This window comes from Anolis sagrei, chromosome 1, assembly GCF_037176765.1.
Source record: "Anolis sagrei isolate rAnoSag1 chromosome 1, rAnoSag1.mat, whole genome shotgun sequence".
Classification (NCBI taxonomy): domain Eukaryota; kingdom Metazoa; phylum Chordata; class Lepidosauria; order Squamata; family Dactyloidae; genus Anolis; species Anolis sagrei.
The window spans coordinates 42,884,727-42,910,440 of record NC_090021.1 but is presented as its reverse complement, the minus strand read 5'-3'; the positions used below and the strand labels follow the sequence as shown (position 1 = coordinate 42,910,440).

Genomic DNA, 25,714 nt, shown 5'->3' with positions numbered 1-25,714 from the left:
TTCAGCCCAGGCAAGGCTTCAGGGAAGCGGCCTCTGCGCAGGTAAAGGGAGAACCCCTTTGAGACTGCCCACTGCCCTGGCTGATCTGCCGGCCTTGCTCTCTGGCGCTCTTGACCTTGGCACCCATCCTCGCCTCACCCTCCCTGCAACCCCAGTCCATTTCTCTCTCTCTTGCCAGCAGCAGAAGTGTTTACTTTATGGAAGAGGGAGGGAATAAAAGAAAGAGAGCAGGCACTGAACACAAGAGGCAAACCTTTGCTTGGGTTTAATAGGTTTTTCCTTAATCCCTCCATATTATCCAAGATTTTCACTTATTCAACGTTCTGGTAGCCCGTTTATGTCAGAAAAGCAAGACTCTACTGTATTTGTGTCTGAATGCTTTCTGAGATTGCCATGCTTTATGGACAGGAATGCTACATGTTCCATAGCAGAATCTTATACAGATTTTATGACTAAGATAAGATGCATTTTATTATTTGTGGTTCTATGCCACCTGGTGCAGAAGCTAGAATGTGACAGAAATTGGCATCTTGACAGTCTTGATTTCCATGTAAAATGAAAAAATATATAATGGAAGCCTGCACAATTCCAGAGAAAGATGTGACATTTTGAAAATACATAGATGAACCCCATGAACTTTTCTAAAAACAGATATGAATGTTTAAACTAGCACACACCTAAGAGTTACCTGTGTTTATGTTCATAATATTCTGGAAGTATATAACTCTTTCCTTGCCTTTGGACCTACTCAATGTGACTTGTGTTGATAATGCTCTCCTCTAGTTTATGGAAAATAAAAGCAACTGAATTCCATGAATGTAAATAGGTCTGTGCCTGTATCCATCTGTCTGCCTTGGTAAACAGATTCGCATAGCTTTATAACATAGGTATAACATTTGTGAGCCCATGGCTGGAATCTGGTGGTGAACTACACCAGCACAAATATACTGCCATTGACAGTGGTGGCAGGAGGAAAGGGTTCTGAGTGCAGTAACTATGAAGGAAGTACAACCCCCATATCCACAGAACTAAAATATCTGGTTTTACTTTTCCATGATTTTACTTATTCAGTTATTCACTTTGGACCTCATGTACAATCTACACCAATTTCTTAGTACCTCAGTCATTCATCCTATTAAAATAGTAGTGTTTGTTGTTTTCTATGGTTTCACACATCGATGCAAAGTTGGGAAATATATCTCCCATGGATAAGGGGGTCATATTGTATTGGAAAAAGTAATTGCTCAGTCTGTGCACATTTTCATTATCTTCCCATGCCCAGAAAAAGTGTAATTATGTATCAGTAGGATTCCATCCTTTGATTCAGACTATTGTAAAGATCTATATACTCAATTGACTCAGCTTTGATTTTAACTAGCAGTTAGGTATTTCCCATTCTCTCTCAAGAATATTTTTATTATCTTGCAACAATAAAACTTATCTAATTTTAAAATCATTGGCTTCGTCAGCAAAACACAGATTTATCACTTTCAGAAAATATCTGAGAAAAGGTCCTGGCATTTTGAATGAAGATGCAAGGCCAACGTGTCTTTAGAGGAAGAACCTTGATTTTTTTTTTGCTCTGAAATGAAAATTTTACCCCCAAAATTCAAAAAGGCAATAGTTGCCCTTTAAAAAACAACAAGTGGGCAGTCTCAATGTGTCAAGATATGCTTTCTCTTGTCATGATACAGAAAGAGGATATTTCCAAGTACTGTGAACATCTTTAGCACTTGGACCCCAAAAATAAATTTGAAGAATGATATTTTATTTTTCTTCAACAGCACAGCCTCCAAAAGTTGGTGGCGAGCAACATGTATGATTCTCGGGAGGATTTTACAGTCGTATTGCAGCCTTCCATCCAGCTCACTGAATTACCTCGTCTACCAGTATGTATGTGTTCTGCATTCAATATGGTGTTTACTTTGCTCATTTTTAAAGATGTCTTGAAGAGCAAAGAGGACTTTTCTTCTTATGTAAGTCTAAGAAAAATTAATGTAAAGCAGACAACCATGCTCCAGTCCTTACTACATAGCCCATTCCTCAGTCTCTTGGCATCACTATGATAAAAAAAATGCCATGTAACCTTCACAATGTCATCTTGTTTTTCTGGAGGAACAACAAATTAATATGAAAAGCATTCTGCAAGCTTAGCCTGTGTGAATATATCTTTGTTTTCTCTTCAAGAGCTTTCAGCCCTGAGGAGCATTGTATGTGAAATGGTTTCAAGAGCTTTGTATGTATACCTTTTGTGATGCACTTGCATCCAGCTTCAGACTTTGGGTCACATCCTTGACTGCTTTCAGCTGCAGTCTTAAATAACAAAGAATAGGCTACCTAGCCAAAAATAAGAACTTTTTACACATCAGGCACCAGCACAATGTGAGCTTACAGTTGTCTGAGACTAGTATTAGTATTGCCATTGTTTGGTTTATCTGGAATTGGAAATGCATATGTCAAAACACACACACACACACACACACACACACAAATAAACTTTAACATAACAGTAATGTATCCATGTTGTATTATAAAAGAACTCTTTTAAATTCACTGTTTGTACAACTATGTCAATAAACCTGAAGAAACCTGACCAGGGCTTGTCAAAATTATGAATGAAGACTTGAAGCGTACCTATTTTGTTTTTCACTCATAAAAGAAATGTCAACAAAACTGTACTGCTTTGGACATATCAATTAATTTATGTAATTTACATATTTTGCGTTATATAACATATTCAAAACTTTTTTAGTCTTCAAAAATATGTTCATTCTTCAATAAATGTTCAAAAATTTGTTCTCCAAACAAAATAAAAAGAATCCTGCAGCACTTTTGAGGCTAACTGGGAAAGATATGTTACTAGTAACAACCCTAATGGGCTTTGTCGACATTGTGTGCCTTCAAGTCATTGCTGACTTATGTCCACCCTAAGGTGAAATTACTTGTTCAAAAGGGGCTTTGCCTTCCTCTGAGGCTAAGACAGTATGTGACTTGCTCAAGATCATCCAGTGGATTTTCAGCTTGGCCTCCAGAGTCATAATCCAATGTGAAACCACTCCATCACTTAAGTGATGTAATCAAAACAGTTGCAAGCCAACTATAGTTCACAGACACGTGTGCTACTACAGTAGATTCTCTGCTTTCATAGTGGTTATGGTCACAGGTGCAAAAGTGTGGGGGGGGGGGGAATAAAAACGGCTAATTTTTAATATGAGAAAATTCCTCTCTAGGAATATCTAGTTCCTTCAGCACAACTCTGGAGTTGACCATAGCACCACACTGGAAGACCTAGAGATTTCTAGAGAGCACATATTAATCAAAACCATAAATATTCAAATAAAAAGTTAAAGCTGCAAATGTGAAGAGTTGACCGTAGTTTCTTTTTCCCAGTTAGTCTCAAAAGTGTTGCTGGATTCCTTCTCAGGGGCGGTTCAACCCATTACGCAAAGTAAGCATTTGCAGTATAGTTGATTTTGCCCAGGGGCACTCTTAAGGCGCTCTTAGGGGAAAATAGACCTTGACATATGCGAGTTGTAGTTACTGGGATGTATAGTTCACCTACAATCAAAGAGCATTCTGAACTCCACCAATCATGGAATTGAACCAAATATTGCACACAGAACTCCCACGACGAACAGAAAATATATATCAGTGATTGGTTTGGGGGGGGGGGGCAAAATACTGTTTGCTTACCATTGAAAATTACCTAGAGGGAGTGAAGAAGGAAAAACAATTCAGAAACCACTTCATTAGGCTGGCACTCTACAAAATTTGGGATAAATATAAAAAGAAAATATGTGGAAAAACCCCACAATTGATATCCCCACTAGAGGCGCTACAAAGAAGAGAACTGGGCTGGAACAATTGGCCAAAATACAAAGACTTATTAAAAAAAGAAAAAGGAAGGATAATTTTAAAATCGCAACAGAAAATGAAAGAAATAAATGATAAAATCTCATGGTTTCAGTATAGACAAATTTGGGGATGCTACAAAAAAGACAAAAGATTAGGATTTGCAGAACAAAAGACTTTTTGGGATTCAATAATACAAACGGAAAAAAAGATAATAACGAAGATATATAAAAAGCTACAAGAATGGAATAGAGAAAGAAAAGAAGAAAAAGACTATATGAAGAGATGGAACAAAAATATAGGAAGGAAAGTAAAGAAAGAGGAGTGGGAAGAAATATTGACTAAAAAACTAAAGTATTTATATGCAACTGATCTAAAGGAAAATTGGATTAAAATTTCTTACAGATGGTATATAACACCATATAAACTAGGAAAATGTTATAAAAATGTAAATACCGAATGTTGGAAGTGCAGGAAAAAAGAGGGAACTTTCTACCATATGTGGTGGACCTGCGATAGCTTACTGGAAGAAGATAAAAGAGACAATAGAGGAAATGCTAGGCATGAAAATAGCTCAAAAACCGGAATTGTTTTTACTGGGCATGACGAAAATAAAAATGGATAAAAATATGGATAAATTATTATTTTTATTAACAACTGTGGCTAGAATATGTGATGCCAAATTATGGAAATTAGAGAAAATACCCGATGTAGAAGAGTGGATACAAAAAATACTTGATATAATAAACATGGACAGACTCACATTTTTATTATCAAGACATAAAGAAACACCGATAAAAGAAACAAATTGGGGAAAAATAACAGAATACTTAAAGAAGAAGAACTATAAGACAATAATTTTTTTTAAAATGGACTGGACCTCAAATGAAAGAAGGAGAGAAAAAGTATAAACAAAAAAGAAGAAAGGAAAAAGAAAAGGAAGACACCCCATACGACAATACCCAGGAAGTCATAAAGAACTCAATTTTTATTTTTATATTTTTTTCTCCTTTTTTCCATTTTTTTCTTTTTTTTTAATATATATGTTTTAAGTTTTTTTTTCTCCAATATATATATAGATTTCCCTCTTATTAGTTACTATCTTTTCCTACTGTCCTGTCTTCTTGTCTTCAGTGGATGATCCCAGGTCATAGTGTTATGAAAGAGGTGCCTGAGCAAAACAGTATTTGTTGTTAAAATGTAACTTCCCAGTGAAAATTTACTATGAGTTCCATCACTGGGGTGCCCAATGATTTTGCTATTGTTGATGGTGTTCTTTTTTTATTTCCCAAAATCTGTTTTCAGGATGGGCAGCTAGATATTTCCTTCTTTGCACCTGATTGTTTTCACCTGAGTCAAAAATCACATTCCCAGCTTGCCAGGGCCCTCTGGAACGACATGGTAGGATACAAACATTCTTTCCAGAATATAAGACGTTATCTAAAGTACATCCATATTTTCTTGTTTGAGTGTTTTTTCTGTTCCTAGTAGCAAAAGTCCTTTGTCTGCTTTTCATGTTTTGGTAGAAGGCACAATCTAAGGACAGGCACAACATCTGAAAGAGGAAGTGCAATGTTATGGTTGATCTAAAACAAGATGAACCTCCAGTGAATTCAGTCTTCTGCTAGTAAAGCCCATTAGACTTAGGATTCTTCTAGTCATTCACATTAATCACACTAGAGAATGAATTGACTTAAAATCCAGTTTCTGCCTCCTGCAGAATTCTGGTGTGTGTAGTTTAGTGAGGTTGTTAAAGGCTCCTCACTAAACTACAAACCCCAGAATTCTGCAAGAAGCAGAAACTGGATTTTAAGTCAATTCATTCTCTAGTGTGATGAGATCCCTAGATGAGGCTTTTATTCTGAAGTCATCTTGCTTTCTGCATGGAATTTTACATCTATAAATCAGACAGGGTACTTTCTCCATTATAAACCACTTGTTCTTCTCTTTCAAGGCAGAGCCCATTACAAGATGCACATGTACTTCTGGTTGAGCTCTGTCCAGAAAGAGGAGAGCAAGCATCAGGCCCGTAGCCAGGATTTCGTTTCGGGGGGGGGGGGCTAAAAAATTTTCGGGGGGGTTGGGGGGGCTGAGTTTCGGGGGGGGGGCTGAGTCTGAGTGAAAGAGGGTCTAGCCTAGCAAACCTTTTGTATCATTACCCCAATACCCCCATGCATATGGGATATATTGAGCATGGTGATCAGATCATGATAGGAATAAACATAACAGTTTAAATAATGCACCAGTAAGGCCTTTTCGCGAACCACCATGAAAATTTCGGGGGGGGGGGGCTGAAGCCCCCCGAGCCCCCCCCCCCCCGGCTACATGCCTGGCAAGCATTATATACCACCGTAGCAGCAACATGTATTGCCTTACCACCAAAGGGGGGGGGGGAGCAGGTTGGCAACACTTCCCCTCATGGGATTGAGGTCTCTGTAGGTCATGCAATGTGAATTATGGTGTGACAGGTTCTCCATGCTCCCTGACAGGAGCCTATGGATTCAAATCCATGGTCGTTTGTAATGAAGTCCATAATATTTCATTGGTGTTTCTCCGCTGCCTCCATCTTTTCCCATCCTATGCTAATCTGTTAATGGGGAGAAAATGGGATAGCTGTTCTGTGTCTTTTGACTGGTAACACTATGAGTCATCCATCTGGAAACAAATCTACAGGATTGAGTCCATTTTTTCTGATGATATTCCATTACACAAATTTTCTGTTATTTTTCTCCTTTGCTGTTTATTGACAACACGTACCCTTACTGCTCTGTTATTTCATCTTGCTAGACAGTTGCTGTGTTACTCACTTAGAATTTTAATGAAATTATAGTGTTTATCTGGAGTATGGAAAAACAGCAAGTTGGAAGGTGTCTTATGGGTCAAATTGTCTGACAAACCCATCACAGTGTTTATTAAGTATTGGTATTTGAAAGTTTGAGGGTTGTTTTTTTTTAATGCTGCCTCATAATTCTTGTTTGTTTGATTCTCAGCTTCGGCCTTTGGACGAAAAAAACATTTCAGTCAGTCTTACGGATAAAATAACTCTGAGCTGCCCAACTCTGGTAAACATTTCACTGTCTTCCATTAAGATTTTTTTTTTTTAAGGAGGGGACCAGTTTGGGTATCTAAGTGGGGTCTAAAATACCTGAAAATGTTGATATTAGCAATTTAGATATTGACACCATTGCTGCATGTGTGCATAGATATTTCAGTTTTCATGAATATTTTCTGTCTAGTTCTGAAACATTGAAGCTGCAATCCTAGACATACATACCTGGAAGTTAAATCCCATTCAACTCACTGGGTCTTATGTCTGAGTACATGAGTATGGAATTGCAGTGTTCACCTATGTGTTCTTACAAATTAGCCTGCAGAACCTTGTACTGAACTTCTTTGCAGTGGTGTCTTGGCTATGAAACGCCTTCCTCTTTGGCCTCAACTGGCAATAACATAAATTTCATTTTTGCATCAGGTTAAAACATGGATTTTCAAGTTTTTGCTACTACCACATAGCTTGACCATGGGCTTCTGGTTTAAACTATTTTTAAACAAGTGGCACTCATGGTTTGAGTTTTGAGCTAGGACACTGGGAGACCAGGATTCAAATCTTCTCAGGCATGGAAAACCACTGAGTAACCTTGGACAACATACACTCCCAGACTCAGAGGAAGGCAATGGCAAATCTCATCTGAGCAAATTGTGCCAAGAAAACCCATAATAGGATTTGTCTTGGAGTGGCCTTTAATCAGTAACAACTTGAAAGCATACAATAATATTAAAGTGTTGTGGATGAGTTTAAATTGTTGATTGCTATCTTATTGTTTGGATGTTGGTGGTATTGTAGTGTGTATTTCCACCTTATAGCAACCCTTAAGTGGGGTTTTCTGGGCCCAGCAGTGAGTGACTTGCTCATGGTCACCAAATGGGTTTCCATGGCAGAGTAAGGAATCAAACCCTGGTCTCTAGAGTCATACTCCAAAGCACAAACTGCTGCACCATGTTGGCTTTCTTGCTTGGATATAGGGTGGGTTATAAATGTTTGAATACCTGCATGAATGTATCAAGATACGTTAAAGAGTTGAGGGAAAATATGCATGGATTTTTCCATCTTAAGTCACATTTGTGGACGCACGCGCGCACACACACACATAAACTATTATAGCCAAGAGTCAACATTTAAAATGTTAACAAGTAGCACAGCCATCATAGTGCTGCCTAATACAGGCACACTAACAGAATGAGCACACAAAGGATTTCTGTGCTTCACATCTCTCCATTTTCACTTTGAAAAGATTTATCCATCACTACCATTAGGCCTGAGATCCAGTGTGATGTAGTGGTTTGAACATTGGACTAATATTGGAGATGAGGATTCAAATCCATGCTCAGCCAAAAAAAAAAAAAACCCAGTAGGTGACCTTGGGCAGATCACACACTCTCTGCCTCAGGGAAAGGCAAATACAGTCTGAACAAATCTTATCAAGAAAATCCCATCATAGAGCCACCATAAATCACAAATGGTTTGAAGGCCAGAACAATATCAACAACAATTAGGTCCAAACCTGAGAAATAGTGGTTTGTTCCAATTGTTTGGTTTCTGTTTGCTTTCACCCTTGTTAGGACTTATCACAATTCCCAAGTTGTAAGAAAAAATTGTGGTTTGTTCTAAATGTTCAAACTGCTCTTCTAACATATGCAAAGGAGGACAAGAGCTTCAGAGATAATTGAAGAACTGTGGCTAATTCAAATGGCATAGAATCAAAGAATAATAGAATAATTAAGTTGGAAGGGATTGCATGGGCCATCTACCCCAACCCTCTGCCATGCAGGAAAAACATAATCAAAGCACTCTCAACTGATGACTATCCAGCCTCTGTTTAAAAGCCTCCAAAAAACGAGCTTCGATCACACCCCAAGGCACAGAGTTCCACTGTTGAACAGTTCTTACAATCAGAAAGTTGGGTTGCTGTGAGTTTTTTTGGGCTGTATGGCCATGTTCCAGCAGCATCTGTGGCTGACATCTTCAGAGGTCAAAAAGTTCATCCTAATGTTCAGGTGACATGTCCTTTCCTGTAATTTGAACCCATTGCTCCGAGTCCTAGTCTCCAAGGTTGTAATATGAAATTAGATGGTTTTGATCTACTTTCTTCATATGTAGGAAAAACAAGGTGTTTGAGTGTGCAATCCAAAAATTTATGCAGGTTTTTTTTCTGGTAATACAAAAACATTGGTTCCCTTCCCATTATATTAAAACCAACATAGTTGCAAAAGCATCCTAAATGAAGCAGATGGTGCAGACATACCATACTATTCCTGTTAGTTGCAAATGTAGTTACTTTTCATCTCAGCAATAGTCAAGCAGGGGGACCTCCTCCCACCATTTGAAGGTGAATCTCCACAAGCGACCCTTGTCTGTGAGTGCCTCTAAACTGGTCAAAGATATCAAGAGGTGGCAGTGTTTGTTGCTTTGAGGTTTCAGCTTTTTTAAAATAAAAAAAATCCAAATGTAATTGTCCTGGACATTTTTTTTGGCATTTCCTGGCAGGAATTGGGTGACTTTCTTTTTAATTATAAGACATATCAGAGCAACATGTTCCTTTTTCTTGTCCTCATTTCTCTTGCTCTTCCATTTTTTTAAAAAAAAAAAACTACAGTGCTAACCTGCAATAATAAATGACACATTTGCGATATAGCACTGTAAATGTAAGGGAAAAAGGAAAATATTATTCAGTCAGCCTACAAAATGGACAACCACCAGAAAAATATCTCAAAATTCATGTATTTATAACATAAGGCAGACAAATCACAGTTGCAATGGAGCAATGTCATATTTGCTTTTGACTTACCATAGGAGGGAAACAGCTAGAAGGTATTTCTTTCACAAAAGGAGTTCATTAATAGATTTTAGTCAGCCCCCGACATTTACAGGGGTTAGGGGTGCAGAACCACTGTGAAAGTGAAAAACCACAAATTGCTGGTTTGTCTGGAATTGGAAATCGGAAATTGCTGGGTTTTTTTACTGGTGATGCAGCAGGTTAAACTGCTGAGCTGCTGAACTTGCTGATCAAAAGGTTGGAGCTTTGAATCCAAAGAGCAGAGTGAGTTCCAGCTGTTAGCCCAGCTTCTGTCAACCTGGCAGTTCGAAAACTTGCAAATGTGAAATTTATTTATTTATTTATTTATTTATTGTATTTCTATTCCACCTTTCTCAACCGGCGACTCAAGGTGGCTTACAAACTGGAAGCAATTTGATACCACAACATACATAAATACTATTAAAAACATTTAACACAACATAATGAAAATCCATATAAAATCATTAAATCTATAATCATCAGTGTCTTCCAGATAAACTCATTTTCTATTAGATCAATAGGTACTGCTTTTGCAGGAAGGTAACAGTACTCCATGCAGTCATACTGGCCACATGACCTTGAAGATGTCTATGGACAATGCCAACTCTTCAGCTTAGAAATGGAGAGGAGCACCAACCCCCAGAATCAGACATGACTAGACTTAATGTCAGTAGCATACACTGCCTTGGAGGGTGATGAAGTCTCCTCTGAAGGTTTTAAGCAGAGGTTGGATAATCATGTGTTGGGAGTGCTTTGAATCTGTGTTCCTGCGTGGCAGAATGGGGTTGGACTGGATGGCTCTTGTGGTCTCTTCCAACTCTATGATTCTATGATTCTACAAAACATAAATGGTAGGGCCCATGGGATTGCCAAGCAAAGTAACTACAGTATTTTGTGGGAGGAACAATTAAGTGATGCTTATTTTGACGTGTGTCCCGGGCTCCCTTGCACATTTTTAGAGGAGATTGGAGTGTAAACTACATAACATGTGCTCCAACATCCTCCACAATACTGCAAAAAGTCCAGGGACATGCCTTTTAAGTCATCTGATGCATAAGGCAGGAAAGGCTGACATGAAGTATTATTGGGCTTGAACTTTGACAAATCTAGAGGGAAATGAGATATATATAACTTAAGTGATATAACCCATTGTGTTCAGCTTGATGCATAGAGGATATTGTATGAAGTTGTCCTGACAGGTGTTACAAATCATAAATGAAAGAAAAATAATAAGCTCTTAACAGATAACAAAAGTGTTGCTAGAATTCTTAGTCTCAGATAGTCTATTTTTTCCTTTCTCCCGCTTTGTTGTGCATTTATGTGCTGAACAAGCATAGGCATTACTACTGTGATGTCAAGCTGCAGCATTGCAGTGTTTGTAAGAATCTGGATAGGCTCACAGTGGCAATACTAGAAGGCATACAAGAGTTGCTTCATGCACATCATCTATAGAAGTTCGAATAGCTGTGTGAATTTAATATAAATGTTATTGTGTTATCGATGTTTTAATATTATGTTCAAATATCATTCTATGTTTTATGTTTAATATGGTTCGGTTTTTAATTTATAGTTATATGTTATTGTCTAGTTATACACCTTGGTTTTCACATGTATGTAAAGCATTGAATTTAGCCATTATTATGTTGGAAGCTGCTTTGAGTCCCCCCAGGGGGAGAAAAGCGGTATATAAATGCAGTAAATAAATAAATAAATAAATAAATAAATAAATAAATAAATAAATGATAACTACTTTGAATATTTAGTGGGGGAAATGCCAAAATAATCACAGCCTGCCCTTCTTTCTCAAGTGGAATTATTCCACATACCAAGAACAGGCACACTTTTCTTTGTAACTGCAGAACTTCAGTTCATGTCAGTTAATATTATACCTTCAACTTACTATTTTAATGATCATATAAAACCTCTTTACTTGTTACCATATGAGATTTTTGGAACCTGGCGTATTTTTTCTCCATTAGCTCCAGCCCTTCTTTGGAACCTCCAAGAACAGCATTCGTCCATCTCCAGATCCCACCAACGAGCCAATCGAGGTGATCATTCTGACTCTGTATTTCACATATATGCCTAGTACAAAATGTCTGCTATTCTTAGGATGTTTTCACATATCACTTTACAGACTTACAGGGACAATTTGAATTAGGACTACTTCATACATGTACATTTGCAAGAGGATTTTAAAAAATTCCATTTCATTTTAAATTTCAATTGAGAATCTCTTCAACAAATGGGCAGTTAATATATCATTAGACAACTGTCCAAACCATTACTCTGCCCCTGTCTATGGACTTCATGTTTTTAGTTTGATCCCCATTGGCAGCCATTGGAAAAATAACAGTGCAAATAGACATGAATACAGAAAATCTCTCAATTAAAAATGGTTGGTTGCCGTTATGTGGACAGGGAGCACATACTAGCGCAGAACAAGTTTTTCCACAAGTGGTCTGGCAGTTTCAACACCAAAATTAGGTTTAAACCTATATTGAATGGGATTCACAATATCTATTTCATCTAAGAGTGCTTGTATCTGATTGTCTATCATCCTTTTGACCACCATGCCAATAATGAGAAAATTGGCCACTAACTTACAAATTCTTCAGCTCTCTAATGAACTCATAAGGAGGAATGTATACATTTTGTCTCATAAGGAGGAATGTATACATTCTTAGATGCAGCCAGCTCTCCCTTCTTTACTGCATGTAATTGGCTACATGAGTCAAGTTTTCCCACAGCATTTGACCAAATGGTGCCTTAGGTGCCTCCACAGTTTGAACTGTCTGAAGCATACAAACTCGGTTGTAAAGAATATAAGTGATTTTGTTCAGTAAGCATTCCAGAGGGTGTTAACAAAGGATAGAAATCAAAAGACCCTAAACCACTCAGAAAATGTTTGCTAGGCAACACCGAGATGATGCAACAATGGAAGAGGGATAAAAAAGCAACACAATAAAAAATAAGAAGCTCACCTTCTTGTACTTCAAAGGTCACTACGCCTTCGCTAGATGTGAGATTACAAAGGCCAAAACTTGCAGCCACTGTCTGCTTTAGGCCTGGGGAAAATACTACACTATCCCAATAAGAAGTTTCTAGCACCAGGTTTTCCAAATGGCCCAGGAAAAGAGAGCTTGCATCATTCAGGCCTAAGGGATGAAGCACAGGGCATTATTTCTTCCAGATCACCCCCTGTGAGCATGATCACCCTCTCAACTATGCATGCCACATTTTGGCTTGGTCCCAAATGGAATGTGTAGTTTACATAACTTTAAATGTAAGGATTTGACATTTGATCTGGAAAGACAGAGTAGCTTCTCTGCTTTTTGGGAAATTGACTTGTTTGGGGAGTCCTCTCTAGCATATTGCAGTGGTGGTGAGATATGCAGATGTAACCAAGTGTTTTAGCTATGATGTGTCATGCCCAAGTGTTGACATTCTTGTAACTTTCAAAAGCAGGTATTCCTATCATGCCCAAGAAAGGTTTCATGAGTGGATGAACAGAGGATTTTCCAAGGGGAACTCTGGGATTTAATCCCTGGTATAAGCATTGAGTTCCCCTGGGGAGATAGAGCAGCCTATAAATAAAGTATCATTTTTATTATATTGGGATGATCTGTTGTGTGTCATCCATTTTATACTACTTTAGAGTAAAGAATGCTGCAATAGAAAAGGGGCTTGTTTATGACATTGCTGAGACTCACTGAGCTCAGTTATTGGGTAGCACACTGCAAATGCTTATACAGCAGTAAACTAGTCTTTTCAAATATACACGGGAAAGGTTATTAATTACTTTGCTAATTTTAAAGTGAAGAACAGCCTGGTGTAGAATAACCTGTTTTAGGAAAGGATAAAGCTGACTGTATCTAAAACCACTTGGGCACAGCTATAGAGTACAAAGAGCTGTTGGAAGAAAAGAAAAGACTGCAAATAATGCAAATTTGATATGCATGATAAACAACATCAGCTAGAAGAATTTAGCATTATGCTGTCTCTGATGAAATCTGGGGATGAAGGCAATAAGTAGAGGCTGACTACTATAGGAACCAGAGTTTGAAGGCAGGAATTCCTCTGATGCAATAATTATTTCTGGGTTTTTCATACATTTAGTGTACCCCAGTATATAAAAGATAAAGGCTAATAACTGTTGACTTTTTATCTCTCCAGAACTGGGGTAGCGACCTATTGTGCTCTAAACCAGCTCCATCGAAAAGCATCCCAAAATCAGGTGAGGAATAAGGCATACAGAGAAAATAAGTAATGCTACTTTCTGTTGCTTGCTTTGAATCAGTGCTGGTTTACTGTAAACTTTGGTGAAGTGCAGAGGGAAAGATAGTTAGCATTTTTTGACATTGCATTTTGAATTCATATTCCTGCAGCTATGAAGGGTGTAAACATACTTGAAAATAAAAATTGAGATTCTCAAAACTTTGAAAAGAGGCTCTTATCACAAACAAAATGCCTCCAGGACTGCCATGGACATAGATAAGAGTAGAAATACTGCACACAGTGCAGCTGCTTAAATACCCTTGACTTCAGTGGAATTTAAGCTGCCTAATAGTATGCAAGATTGCCCCCTCTCAGGAGAGAATTAAATTCAGAAAATGGCAAAAAGATAGCAAAGAGGTTATAAAACATTTCTCATAAGGAATATGTATAATATTGTCATTCTTAACATTCAACATTGTTAATTTGTGTGCTAGATTTCATGAGTCCTGTCCATGTTTAAATAGAAACATGTTTGTATAATATGGTGTATTCTTATTTAGGTTTACTTTAAAAAAAACTGTTGAACTCCTGTTTTTTGGAAAATGGACATCTCCAACCTTTTGGAGATTTTATGGTCTTTGGAAAGGCATGACCTTGTTAGAAGTCATAACCTTTTGAAAAATGGTGCCATAACCTCTTGGTAAATAGCATGACCTGTTAGAGTCATAACCCTTTGGGAAAATGGCATTCATGCAAGGTAATCAGGTCTCTCAGCTGTCAAACTGATGTACCCTGATATTTATTTGTTTATTCATTTCGTACACTTTTACCCCACCCTTCTCCCCCCCCCCCCCCAGACTCAGGGCGGCCTCACATAAGCATCGTACAATGCTATCAACATATAAATAATCAACAATCACATTAAAAACAATTCATTAAAACAATAGATTAGTCATGCCAGTTTAAAACCAAATCCAAGTCTGGGGTTAATTCAGTGTCACAGTATCCAAGTCTTCTTTCCAATTGCCACTATCCATTAATCGAACGCCTGGTCCCAAAGCCAAGTCTTCAATTTTCTTCTAAAGCACAGGGGGGAGGTGGCCAATCTGATGTCCCTGGGGAGAGAGTTCCAAAGACCGGGGGGGGGGGGGCACTGCCGAGAAGGCCCTTTGCCTTTAAATCATGCTTTCAAGAAAGAAAAAAATAAGCAGACTTCTTTAAAAGTAATATAGTTGGTTTACTCACAAACTTCATGTATTCAGCATAAAGGTGCTTTGCTTATCAGTCCAGTTGCAAATAGATTTGCAGTAGTTTCTCTGTGCAGGTAACACAAGGCACCATTCTTAGAATCAATATTTCATAATTTAAAGCATCTCTCTGTTCTGAGAGTCTTAATAGAGTCTCCGTCTAGTCTGAAAATCCAATGGTGTGTAATGGCTTCTGTACAGCATACTGTTCCTACTGAAGTCTGAAGCATACATCTGTTTCCACTGAAGTCTCTAAACATACAGTTCTAAAATGGAGTCTGAGTCCTTAACAAGCCCAGTTCTGATCACATAGTCTGCAGCCCCTCGCACAACAAGGAATTAAGGTAAAACTGCATACCATTATACACATATACAATACAGCAAGCAATCTGAATTATATACCTAACAAATAAGTAGTGGAGGCTTGAGAAGGTTGCTATTTCTAATACTATTTTCAAAATTCATTCTTTTCAATGCCAGTGACCATCCCTTTTCTGTGTTTTGTTCCCTGTCTTATAGTACACAAACTGGAGCCAGCTGACATAAAAGTAGTAGCAGCATTGGGTGATTCTTTCACGGTAAGTCTATACATCATACTGCAAAATACCCTTCTCCCCAAGGAAGCTATAGTGTCAGTTGACATGTAATAGAGAGTTAATGTGGGTAGCTTAACAAAGGAGAATTCATGACCAACACAGATGGTCCAATAAAGTATGAGCTATTTTTAGCTGATATGCCATTGAAACAATCATGCCAACTTGCAACAGAATTGCTATAAAAAAGTCATTGTTTGATGTAGTTTTTGTCCAATTACAGGACATTTTCGCTTCCAGGCCTCATCATTTTTGTAATTTTGCTCAGATAGTACAAAATTGCATTCAATTTTTTCATGCATCTCATGTTGTAAATGGAATATTTTAATGTAGTTCAGTATAGGCAGCACAAGATAATACCTGAGATGGGCAGGAGAGACTATTTTGTTTGTTGTTGTTGTGTTTACATGGCTGGAGTCCTTGATAGTAAAAAGGTATTTATATGTAATTTTTCTATTGATACTGTTCTGGTACGGCTGTACCAGGAGCTCCAACTTCTTTTTCTTTCTTTGAGTGTTTGCATGTATTCCAAGGTTCCATGCATTTTGCAATAAGGTGGCTTCCCTTGGTTTGCTATTATAGGGCCAATGATCCAGCAATCATCATTAGGTTATTTAGTTCCGCCCCCTTTTCTGGGTTTAGGAGGGAAAAGGGGGACCTCTAGTTCAGTTCACACGAGAAGCCTTTCGTACAGGACGTGAATCAGTTCACCTGTAGAAAGCTTCGTCTTTTACAGCTTTTGCTGGGGGGAATTCAGTCCCAGAGCTCTACAGAGAAGCATAGCCTTTGCTGGGGGGATCCAGTCCCATAGCTTTACAGCCAGCCTTCGCTGGGAATTGAAGACCTTCTTTCCTCTTGGAAATCTACAAAAGGATTCTGTTTGGTAAGGGCCACTCGCGGCAGCCATAACGCAATTTGGACCGGGTATAGGGGCCCACGCCAGCAGAGCCTAAGACAGATTGCCCAGGTAGAGGTCAAGGATTTCCCTGATAGTGAAGAAACGGATCATGAAGATAGTTGCCTGTCCCTTGTGGACAAGATTAAGAAAGCCACCAGTTGATTCAAAGCCTTGAAGTATTTGTTTGATTTATTGAAGACCTAAGCATTGATAAAGAACTTTGTTAAACTTTCCAAGTTTCTAAAGACTTTGTTTAGATAAATCCAAAGGGCCTCTAATATGAGGCACCCCCGGTGTCCTGTTAGGCATACAGAACACGTCCTGACTACAGACCTTTTCACAGGCCCAGAGCGTGACAGCACAGATACCTTTCTTGTCCCAGGGCATAGGCCAACTATTTTGGTCTTCTCAGGAACATTTATACAGTGTGCCCTCATTATCTGCTGAGGTTTGATGTCAGGTCCCACAAGAATACCAAAATCCATAGATGTTAAAGTCCCATTATATAAAATGGCAAAATCAAGATTTGATTGTGTATGGTGGTTGGGGCGGGGGGGTATTTTCAAGCTGTGAATTGTATATTCTATCTGTGGATGTGGAAGACCAACTATACTTCTGGATTGTTGTAGGTTTTTCACACTATATGGCCATATTCCAGAAGCATTCTCTCCTTACGTTTCACCTGCATCTATGGCAGGCATTCTCAGAGGTTGAGAGGTTTGTTGGAAACTAGGAAAATTGGATTTATATATCTGTGGAATGTTCAGGGTGGGAGAAAGAACTCTTGTCTGTTGGAGCTGGGTGAGGAATGTTTCAATTGGCCACCTTGATTAGCATTTGATGGATGGACAGTTTTTAGGTGTGGCTTGTTGCTACCTGGGGGAATCCTTTGTTGAGAGGTGATTAGCTGTTTCTGATTGTTTCTTGTCCCCCTGTGTTTGAGTATTGTTCTTTATTTGCTGTTATAATTTTAGAGTTTTTTAATACTGGTAGCCAGATTTTGTTCATTTTCATGGTTTCTTCCTTTCTGTTGAAATTGTCCACATGCTTGTGGATTTCAATGACATCTCTATGTAGAGAAGAGTACTTCTTCTACTCCATTATTATCGTATTCATACATTACTTGTTAACATGTTTTTCTCTTTTTCAGAGTGCCGCAGGAGTGAAAGCAACGGATTTGAATGATCTACAAATAACATGGAGAGGGCTTTCCTGGAGGTAGAGCTTTCCCTAGAATTCCTCCCAAGTTCTAGTTCAACAGTGAATTTAAATCATCATGTTGTAGAGTTAAGGCTGCCAGAGATGAAAATGAGAGCAGCATGTGTATGGGAAGATTACATCTTTGAGCATATGTGAATGCCAAAAGATACAACTTGTACCTTTTCCAGGAACAAAGGCCATATTGGTGCCCTTCTGAGAATGTGGTTTTATCATACTGTCTTTAATGCAGATGATATTACTGCACTTCTGTTACAGCATGAATGTTACATTTAAAAGTCCAAAACAGCTTTGCCCTGTATATTTGAAGAAGTGCAGCTCCCTATTTATCAGTTCCTGAGAATGGAGGTTTGTTGGAAGGGCTGACCTCGGGTTCCCACTAGTTGGGGCAAGACACTGTGGGAGAATGTGAGAGAGGATCTTCCTTGCTGTAGGGTCCCTTAAAGACCCAATTGATGCCAATACTAAGATCAGTTTTGTGCCAGGAAGAAACATCGATTTTGCTGGGACCTTTGGGGCCAATTAATTTAATGCAAATTTGCATGTTGTTCATTCGTTCAGTCATCTCCGACTCTTCGTGACCTCATGGACCAGCCCACGCCAGAGCTCCCTGTCAGCCGTCACTACCCCCAGCTCCTTCAAGGTCAGTCCAGTCACTTCAAGGATGCCATCCATCCATCTTGCCCTTGGTCGGCCCCTCTTCCTTTTACCTTCCACTTTCCCCAGCATAATTGTCTTCTCTAGGCTTTGCTGTCTCCTCATGATGTGGCCAAAGTACTTCAACTTTGTCTCTAGTATCCTTCCCTCCAGTGAGCAGTCGGGCTTTATTTCCTGGAGGATGGACTGGTTGGATCTTCTCGCAGTCCAAGGCACTCTCAGAACTTTCCTCCAACACCACAGTTCAAAAGCATCTATCTTCCTTCGCATATGTACTTTGATGGATGGACAGTTTTTAGGTGTGGCATATGTACATATGTACTTCGCAAATTTGCATATGTACTTTGAATTAACTGGTTTTAAACTGCTTTGTTTTAAACTTGCCATATAATATAATTTTAACCTGTTTAAAATATAGATATAGGGTGGGATATATATATTGTGGTACAAGGGGCTGCAGTGGCGCAGTGGGTTAAACTACTAAGCTACAGACACTTTTCCACGAGGTTCATGTCCATGAGGACTCCAAGATCATTTTACATGTACTGCTGTATAGCCAGGCATCTCCCATTCTGTATCTTTGCACTTCATTTTTTCTGCCTAAGTGGAGTATCTTGCATTTGTCCTTGTAGAACTTCATTTTGTTACTTTTAACACATCTCTCTAATCTTTTAAGGCCGTTTTGAATTCTGCTCAAAACAGGATATAAATTAGATAGAAAGATAGATAGATAGATAGATAGATAGATAGATAGATAGATAGGCAGGCGAATCTCCTCCTATAACACTACTTGCACTGGATTTCCAAACTCAGGTCTGTGCAGAAGATTTTCTTCTTTATACAAATTATTTTCATAAAAATCATTTTATTGAAACAAAAATAATCCAGTAAGATAGTGATGAATGCTATGGATCTATCTGGGAAAAATACAGTTTAGGCAGTGATTTATTACTTTCCTAACATTTGGAGCAATGTCACCTTCAGACAATTGCCCTATGATTATCTTGCCATATATGCAATAAATGCATAAAAGTAATGAAGCCTGGAGGTTTGAGGCTTAAATTACCTTATTTTTCAGAAATGAGGATAAGGAAATGTCCTTTAATATACATGTGTTCCATCATTTATCCTTTTATCCAAAGGTGGCTTTGTGTTTGTTTCCTTTTGTTCCAAATCTCTCTCTCGCCCCACTCCCTTGCTAATTTAGCTATATTTCTAGGACAGATGACAGGTCTTTGATATGCTATTAATGTCACCCACTAATTCTGTATTATCCTTTTCCTAGCTCTGGAAGTGATGGAAACTTGGAGATGCACACAACATTACCTAGTGAGTAGCCTAGGATATCCCAGCAATTGAAAAAGGAATGCTTATGGATGCTTTAAAAAAATGGAATAGTTTCTTTTAGTGATTTATTAAGGCATATGTCCAACTTAGTGTAATTCACTTTTTTGTTGCAGAGATTAGGTTGGTTTTTTTTAACCAACTGTGCAATTAACGAACTCCCATCAAACCACTGTTTAAGCTGCTAAAACCTCCAATTTGACTATTCAAGAGTGGGGTATGATCCAGTTATGTCTCTGTAGTTGTATCCACAGCTATGATGCCATCAGCCTCTGGGATCTTAAAAAGACTCCAGAAGCATCTGAAAGATACCTGACAATATGCATTCAGCTGTCAAAACAGCACTGGATGCTGCTTTAGTTCCTCCACCAGCTAGTAAATAGCCGTGAGGGAGCTGGAGCAGCTTAAGAGGGATGATGTGTTTTGAAGTTCTGCTTGTGTGTAACTCTGTGATACATCTCCCAACCCAGGATCTTGCTTGAGGTTTAAAGAATTGTGAACTCATGCTGTCATTGAAAACTCTTTCCTCGCACCCTCTTCTCGTGTACAGATTCAATTCCTTACTTTCTGTTTAAATCAAAATATAATTTGGCATGCTATCCACACTACCAAATTGTTCTTTGAGTGAGTTCCTGCAAGATTTGGTAGTGGTTTGCAGCCCTCGTTTGGTAACAATCATGTAATGTAAGTCACTGTTCATCAGTCCAGATAGCCTTGTAAACTCTTGATTTGATTTCAACAGAAAGTAAAGAATGGGGCAGGCTGTGTGTAAGCACCATAATCACTCACAATCCCAATGCTAATTGTATTAATGCCTTGGAGAAGAATCTGTTCGATTTGACATTGGGGAATATAAAGTTCCAACTGTGTATATTTACAGAAAGATCTGTACTAGTGACTGTTAACAGCTGGGTGAGTTTTCCCAGTATACCCTCATAGTGAAGCAGTGACTATTTGTTTAGGGAGGTGGTACAACACCAAGGGACACCCAGTAGCAAGCCTGGAAAAAAAGCATGGTGTATGGAGGTACTGACTACCTCCTTACGCATTGCTGGAAAAACTTACCTAATGTAAGCCCCAATCAGTTCCAAGAGGATTCCAACTACTTTCTAATTTTGGAAGTTGCTCAGCTTCTCACTACTTGGTGGATTCTAAAGTGTTACTCATTCATGCATAGGAGGAATAAGGGAGGGACAATGCAGGCTTCAGTTGATTAATTACTTGGGAACACACTAGGATCGTAATTAATGTAAACCAGTCAGTTTTTGACTTTTTAATGTTTTGTTGTTATGCTACAACAGAAAAATTGGGCCAACTTGTCAACTGAGACACTGTGTGTGTTTACACTCAATCACACTTTACCCCACAGTGAAGGAATATGGTGTTCCCTTGGTCCAGCCATGAACTGACTGTGTCCAACTCCAATACAGAATTCTATGTGTTTTAGAGCACCTTTGCATACTGTGTACTTTCTATGTAGTATACAACCCTTGCATTGTGAAATTTGTGGTGTTAAGGATTGGAATGCAGTTGATATGTTCCATTTTAATGACAGTTTGCAAATTAGGTGGTTAGTGTGGGTAATAGCTACCTCAGTAATGAAGGTCTCCCCTCACACTTCAAACAATATTGATTGCACTTGGCAGTCCTAACCAGAAAAATTCAGGTTTGAAAGGAATGTAATGAATAAAATGATGGCTTCCAAAGTCAACATGGGGAGTGTCTGTTGCTCACCTGGAGAATTCAATCAAGCCAGCTAGACTTTGATGAAAAAAATTCAATATTAAGACAAGCTATTACAATATGACCCTCATATCTACAAGGCTAATACCTGCAGTTTCACCTACCTTCATCTGACGATTTTTCTATGTCCTCCTGGTTGTTCTATGTGACAAACACAAGGCCCGTGGTCCAAATTTGGCCCTTCAGATCATTTTATGTGACCCATGAGACTTTCAATGCCAGGGCAATATGTTTATACAGTCTTACAATTACAAAATGGCCATTTGAAGGCAATCATAAAGCTGATGTGGCCATTGGTGGAAGTGAGTTTGACACCCCTGTTCTATGATATGCTTCTACTGGAAGCTACCATAGAGTAGCTGTGGATAATATAGAAAATTCTTAGAAAGGATATCTTAGTAGGAATTTTCTAGGTACTCCAAGGTGACTCTGTAGTAACTCATTGCAGAAATTGTTCATTTCAATAGGGTTTGGTATTATCTGTGGTTTCCTTTTTCTATGATAAGTTCAAGAATGTATGTCCTGCAAATGCAGGGTTTGTATCATACTTTGACATTTGGATGTACAACAGTGGAGTTTAGTACAAGCAAGGAATTTTATAGGGACAAGTGCCTTTTTTTAGTAATTTGGTCACAGCATTCAAGTATGCATGCCTACTCTACAGAACTGCTGTATGAGAGTCAGTGACAGTTCTTGTTCATCACATGGAGACTGACCTTGAGCTTCTCTTCCTCGGCCAGATATTTTGAAAATGTTCAATCCAGAACTCACTGGTTTTTCCACTGGCACCAAGAAGGAAACTGCAGGATTCAACGTGGCAGAAGACGGGGCAGTAGCACAGTAAGTTTTATCAAGATGCATATGGGCAAAGAAAGAGGTGAAATGAAAAAACAATACAATATTATGGATGACCTAAATAACTGTCTCAAAGCCAAGTGCTTAGTTATTACTAACTATTCCATTGGCTATTTGTTTTATGAATCTCTGCAGAGACATTTGAAGTGATCAGTGTATGAGAATCTATAAATCATTCTAGATACTTGGATTGGGGTGGTATATAAATGCTCAAATTATATTTTAAAATAGTCCTCATAAGGCACATTGTATACAATGTTGGTCAATCTGTTCAATAAATCATTTGCTCACTGTACTATGTGCTTACCTGAAAATCTGGCCAAAATGGAAATAAAGGAGAGCTGCTCCCAACCTGGTACCCATGCAAGGTAATTGAAAGCAAATCCTATCAATTCCAGAGAGTATAAACAATGTTTGGGGATAATAGAGGTTATTACAAGGTTGGGGAAGCTGCTGTGGGAGCTGAGCAAGAGATGTCCCTTTTCATGTACTGTCATCACCACCTGCTATCTTCTTGTTTTGGAGTTCTCCCCATGATCATAAGCTGGATCTACATTGTTAAATAATGCAGTTTGAACTGCATTGAATGTCATCATATGAGTCTAAACTGACCACATAATACTGTTCAAAATGCATTATTTGGCAGTGTAGCTCTTGCCTCACTGCCTCCAATAATATATGACTCTCCTGCTGCTTCCACTACTTGGAGCTGGAGGTGCAATGTGTTGGTTTGGCTTGGGAAGCTGGCCTTCTCATTCTCAGATAGAAAATCCAACTAATACTGTCTGATTTCTAAAATCCCAACAACTGGTCACAGTCCCTGCCAATCCAGGCAATTTTTTCGTATCAGGAGTGACTTGAGAAACTGCAAATTGCTTCTGGTGTGAGAGAATTGGCTGTCTGCAAGGACGTTGCCCAAGGGACACCCAGATGCATCACCATCCTATGAGAGGTGTCTCTCATGTCCCCACATGAGAAACTGGAGCTGATAGATGGGAGCTCACCCCACTCCCCAGATTTGAACCACCAGCCTTTTGGTCAGCAGTCCTGCTGGCGCAAGGGTTTAACCCAGTGGTTCTCAACCTGGGGTCTCCAGATGTTTTTGGCCTTTAACTCCCAGAAATCCTAACAGCTGATAAACTGGCTGGGATTTCTGGGAGTTGTAGGCCAAAAACATCTGGGGACCACAGGTTGAGAACCACTGGTTTAACCCATTGCACCTCCTGGGGCTCCTATCCAGGCAGTAAAAAGTCAGTTATTGAGTAAGTTTGGGCAAGTGCCTCCTCACTACCAAATAGATATTAAATGTTGATCTGTTAAATGTTGAGAGGGACAACCTGAACAGAGTGCACTCTTCATTGGCCAGCATTGGTATTATGATGGTTGAAAAAGCTATATAATGGAGTAGTTGGTATTTGTAAATTTATGATTATCAGAATCACCCATCATTTTCTAAATTTAAATTTTTAATTTTTTGTGGGTTGAGCAAAAAACTGCTATCAGGAAAAAGGCAATATTATATTTTATCTGTCAGCAGACATATAGTAACTTTACCTGATTTTTCATATTTTAATTTCCCACTGCTGACCAACATCCATGTGAACCTGAATGCCAAATGAAGAATACAGTTTGTACTGTAGCTCAGGATATCATGGGAAAGTAGCTGTCTCTTTTGAAGCTATCTGTAGATCTTTAAGGCAGTAAAATATGACAGCCATTTTTTGTCTGCTCTCACTGGCCCTGAATGAGGCATTCTATCCAAAATGGCCTCATGCCACTATAGCTCATGAATTCCAGTGCTGCAGAGTTTTAAGAAGTGACCTGTGCCCTGTTCAATTCACTTTTGCTTGATGTTTCCATAGATAATTTACTGGTTCAATTCACCATCTTTGTTTTACCTCATTTCCTTCTGGAATATATGGATCCTAGGATAAACTCTTGCCTCGAAAATCTTTTACAATATTGTACCTGTCTGAATGCATTTGGCAACTTTGCACACTGAGGTCCTCCATCGATCACCTTTCACAGAGCGCCAAATTGACTGCAGCGGGAGTTAGAGGTTAGATGGCATGGCTGGGAAATAGCACCAAGCTTCCAAGTGCAGCCAATCTTTCAACAGAAATAATTGATTGGAACTTCTCGGCTCACTGGCAAACAGGCTGGCTTGCTGGCAGGCAGACCGGTGGTGTTTTGCAGCTTTCACTAGTCACTTGATCAGCCATTGTTTATTGAACATATACTACAATTGTTTAGGTCATACCTTCTTGGATTCTTATTGGTCTTTTAGTGGCAAGTCAGAAAAAGAAGAGTAGAATAGGGATGGATTAATCTACAAGTAAGGGTTCTAATGTTTCCTGATTGTTTTCCATTTAAAAGTTGTTTCATCCCATTTTAGCCACAGTTTTTTTTTCTAAAAAAAAATCTAAGTGAAAATGCATATACATTTTGAACATGTTTCTCCTAACATGCATTTTGCAAGCAGTTTCATTTATGGCATTTGTGTTATTTTTAATATTATTAGCATTTTGTACATGCCTTAGTTACATCTAGAATGGATTACTGCAATGCACTCTATGTGGCGCTGCCTTTGAAGATGGCTCAGGAATTGCAATTGGTACAAAGGCTGGTCCCAATTCAAAGTGCAGGTTCTCACCGATAAAGCCCTACACTAACGTTTCTCAACCTGGGGATCAGGACCCCTGGGGAGGGTCGCGAGGGGTTTCAGAGGGGTTGTCAAAGACCATCAGAAAACACAGTATTTTCTGTTGGTCACGGGGGTTTTGTGTGGGAAGTTTGGCCCAATTCTATCATTGGTGGGGTTCCGAATGCTATTTGATTGTAGGTGAACTATAAATCCCAGCAAATACAATTCCCAAATGTCAAGGTTTATTTCCCCCAAACTCCACCAGTGTTCACATTTGGAAATATTCAGTATTTGTGCCAAGTTTGGTCCAGATCTATCTGTTTGCATCCATAGTGCTCTCTGGATGCCATTGCCCACCAAACTCTTCCAGTATTTTCTGTTGGTCATGGGAGTTCTGTGTGCCAAGATTGGTTTAATTCCATTGTTAGTGGAATTCAGAATACTCTTTGATTGCATGTGAACTATAAATCCCAGCAACTATGACTTCCAAATGAAAAAAATCAATCCGCCCCCACCCCCAACCCCAGCAGGATTCAATTTTGGGTATATCGAGTGTTCGTGCCAAATTTGGTCCAGTGAATGAAAATACA

At 38.8% G+C, this 25,714-nt stretch overlaps 1 protein-coding gene across 1 annotated transcript in view; it reads left to right on the top strand.

Annotated features, from left to right (window-relative positions):
• PLB1 (phospholipase B1) overlaps positions 1-25,714 on the top strand; it is a 142,002-nt gene that overhangs the window by 79,976 nt on the left and 36,312 nt on the right. Inside the window, exons 29-37 of the mRNA XM_060754120.2 lie at positions 1,785-1,889; positions 5,158-5,253; positions 6,843-6,914; positions 11,687-11,758; positions 13,884-13,944; positions 15,692-15,750; positions 17,814-17,881; positions 19,824-19,867; positions 22,366-22,465. Coding sequence (XP_060610103.2) covers positions 1,785-1,889; positions 5,158-5,253; positions 6,843-6,914; positions 11,687-11,758; positions 13,884-13,944; positions 15,692-15,750; positions 17,814-17,881; positions 19,824-19,867; positions 22,366-22,465 — 677 coding nt within the window. The remainder of the gene's footprint in view (positions 1-1,784; positions 1,890-5,157; positions 5,254-6,842; positions 6,915-11,686; positions 11,759-13,883; positions 13,945-15,691; positions 15,751-17,813; positions 17,882-19,823; positions 19,868-22,365; positions 22,466-25,714) is intronic.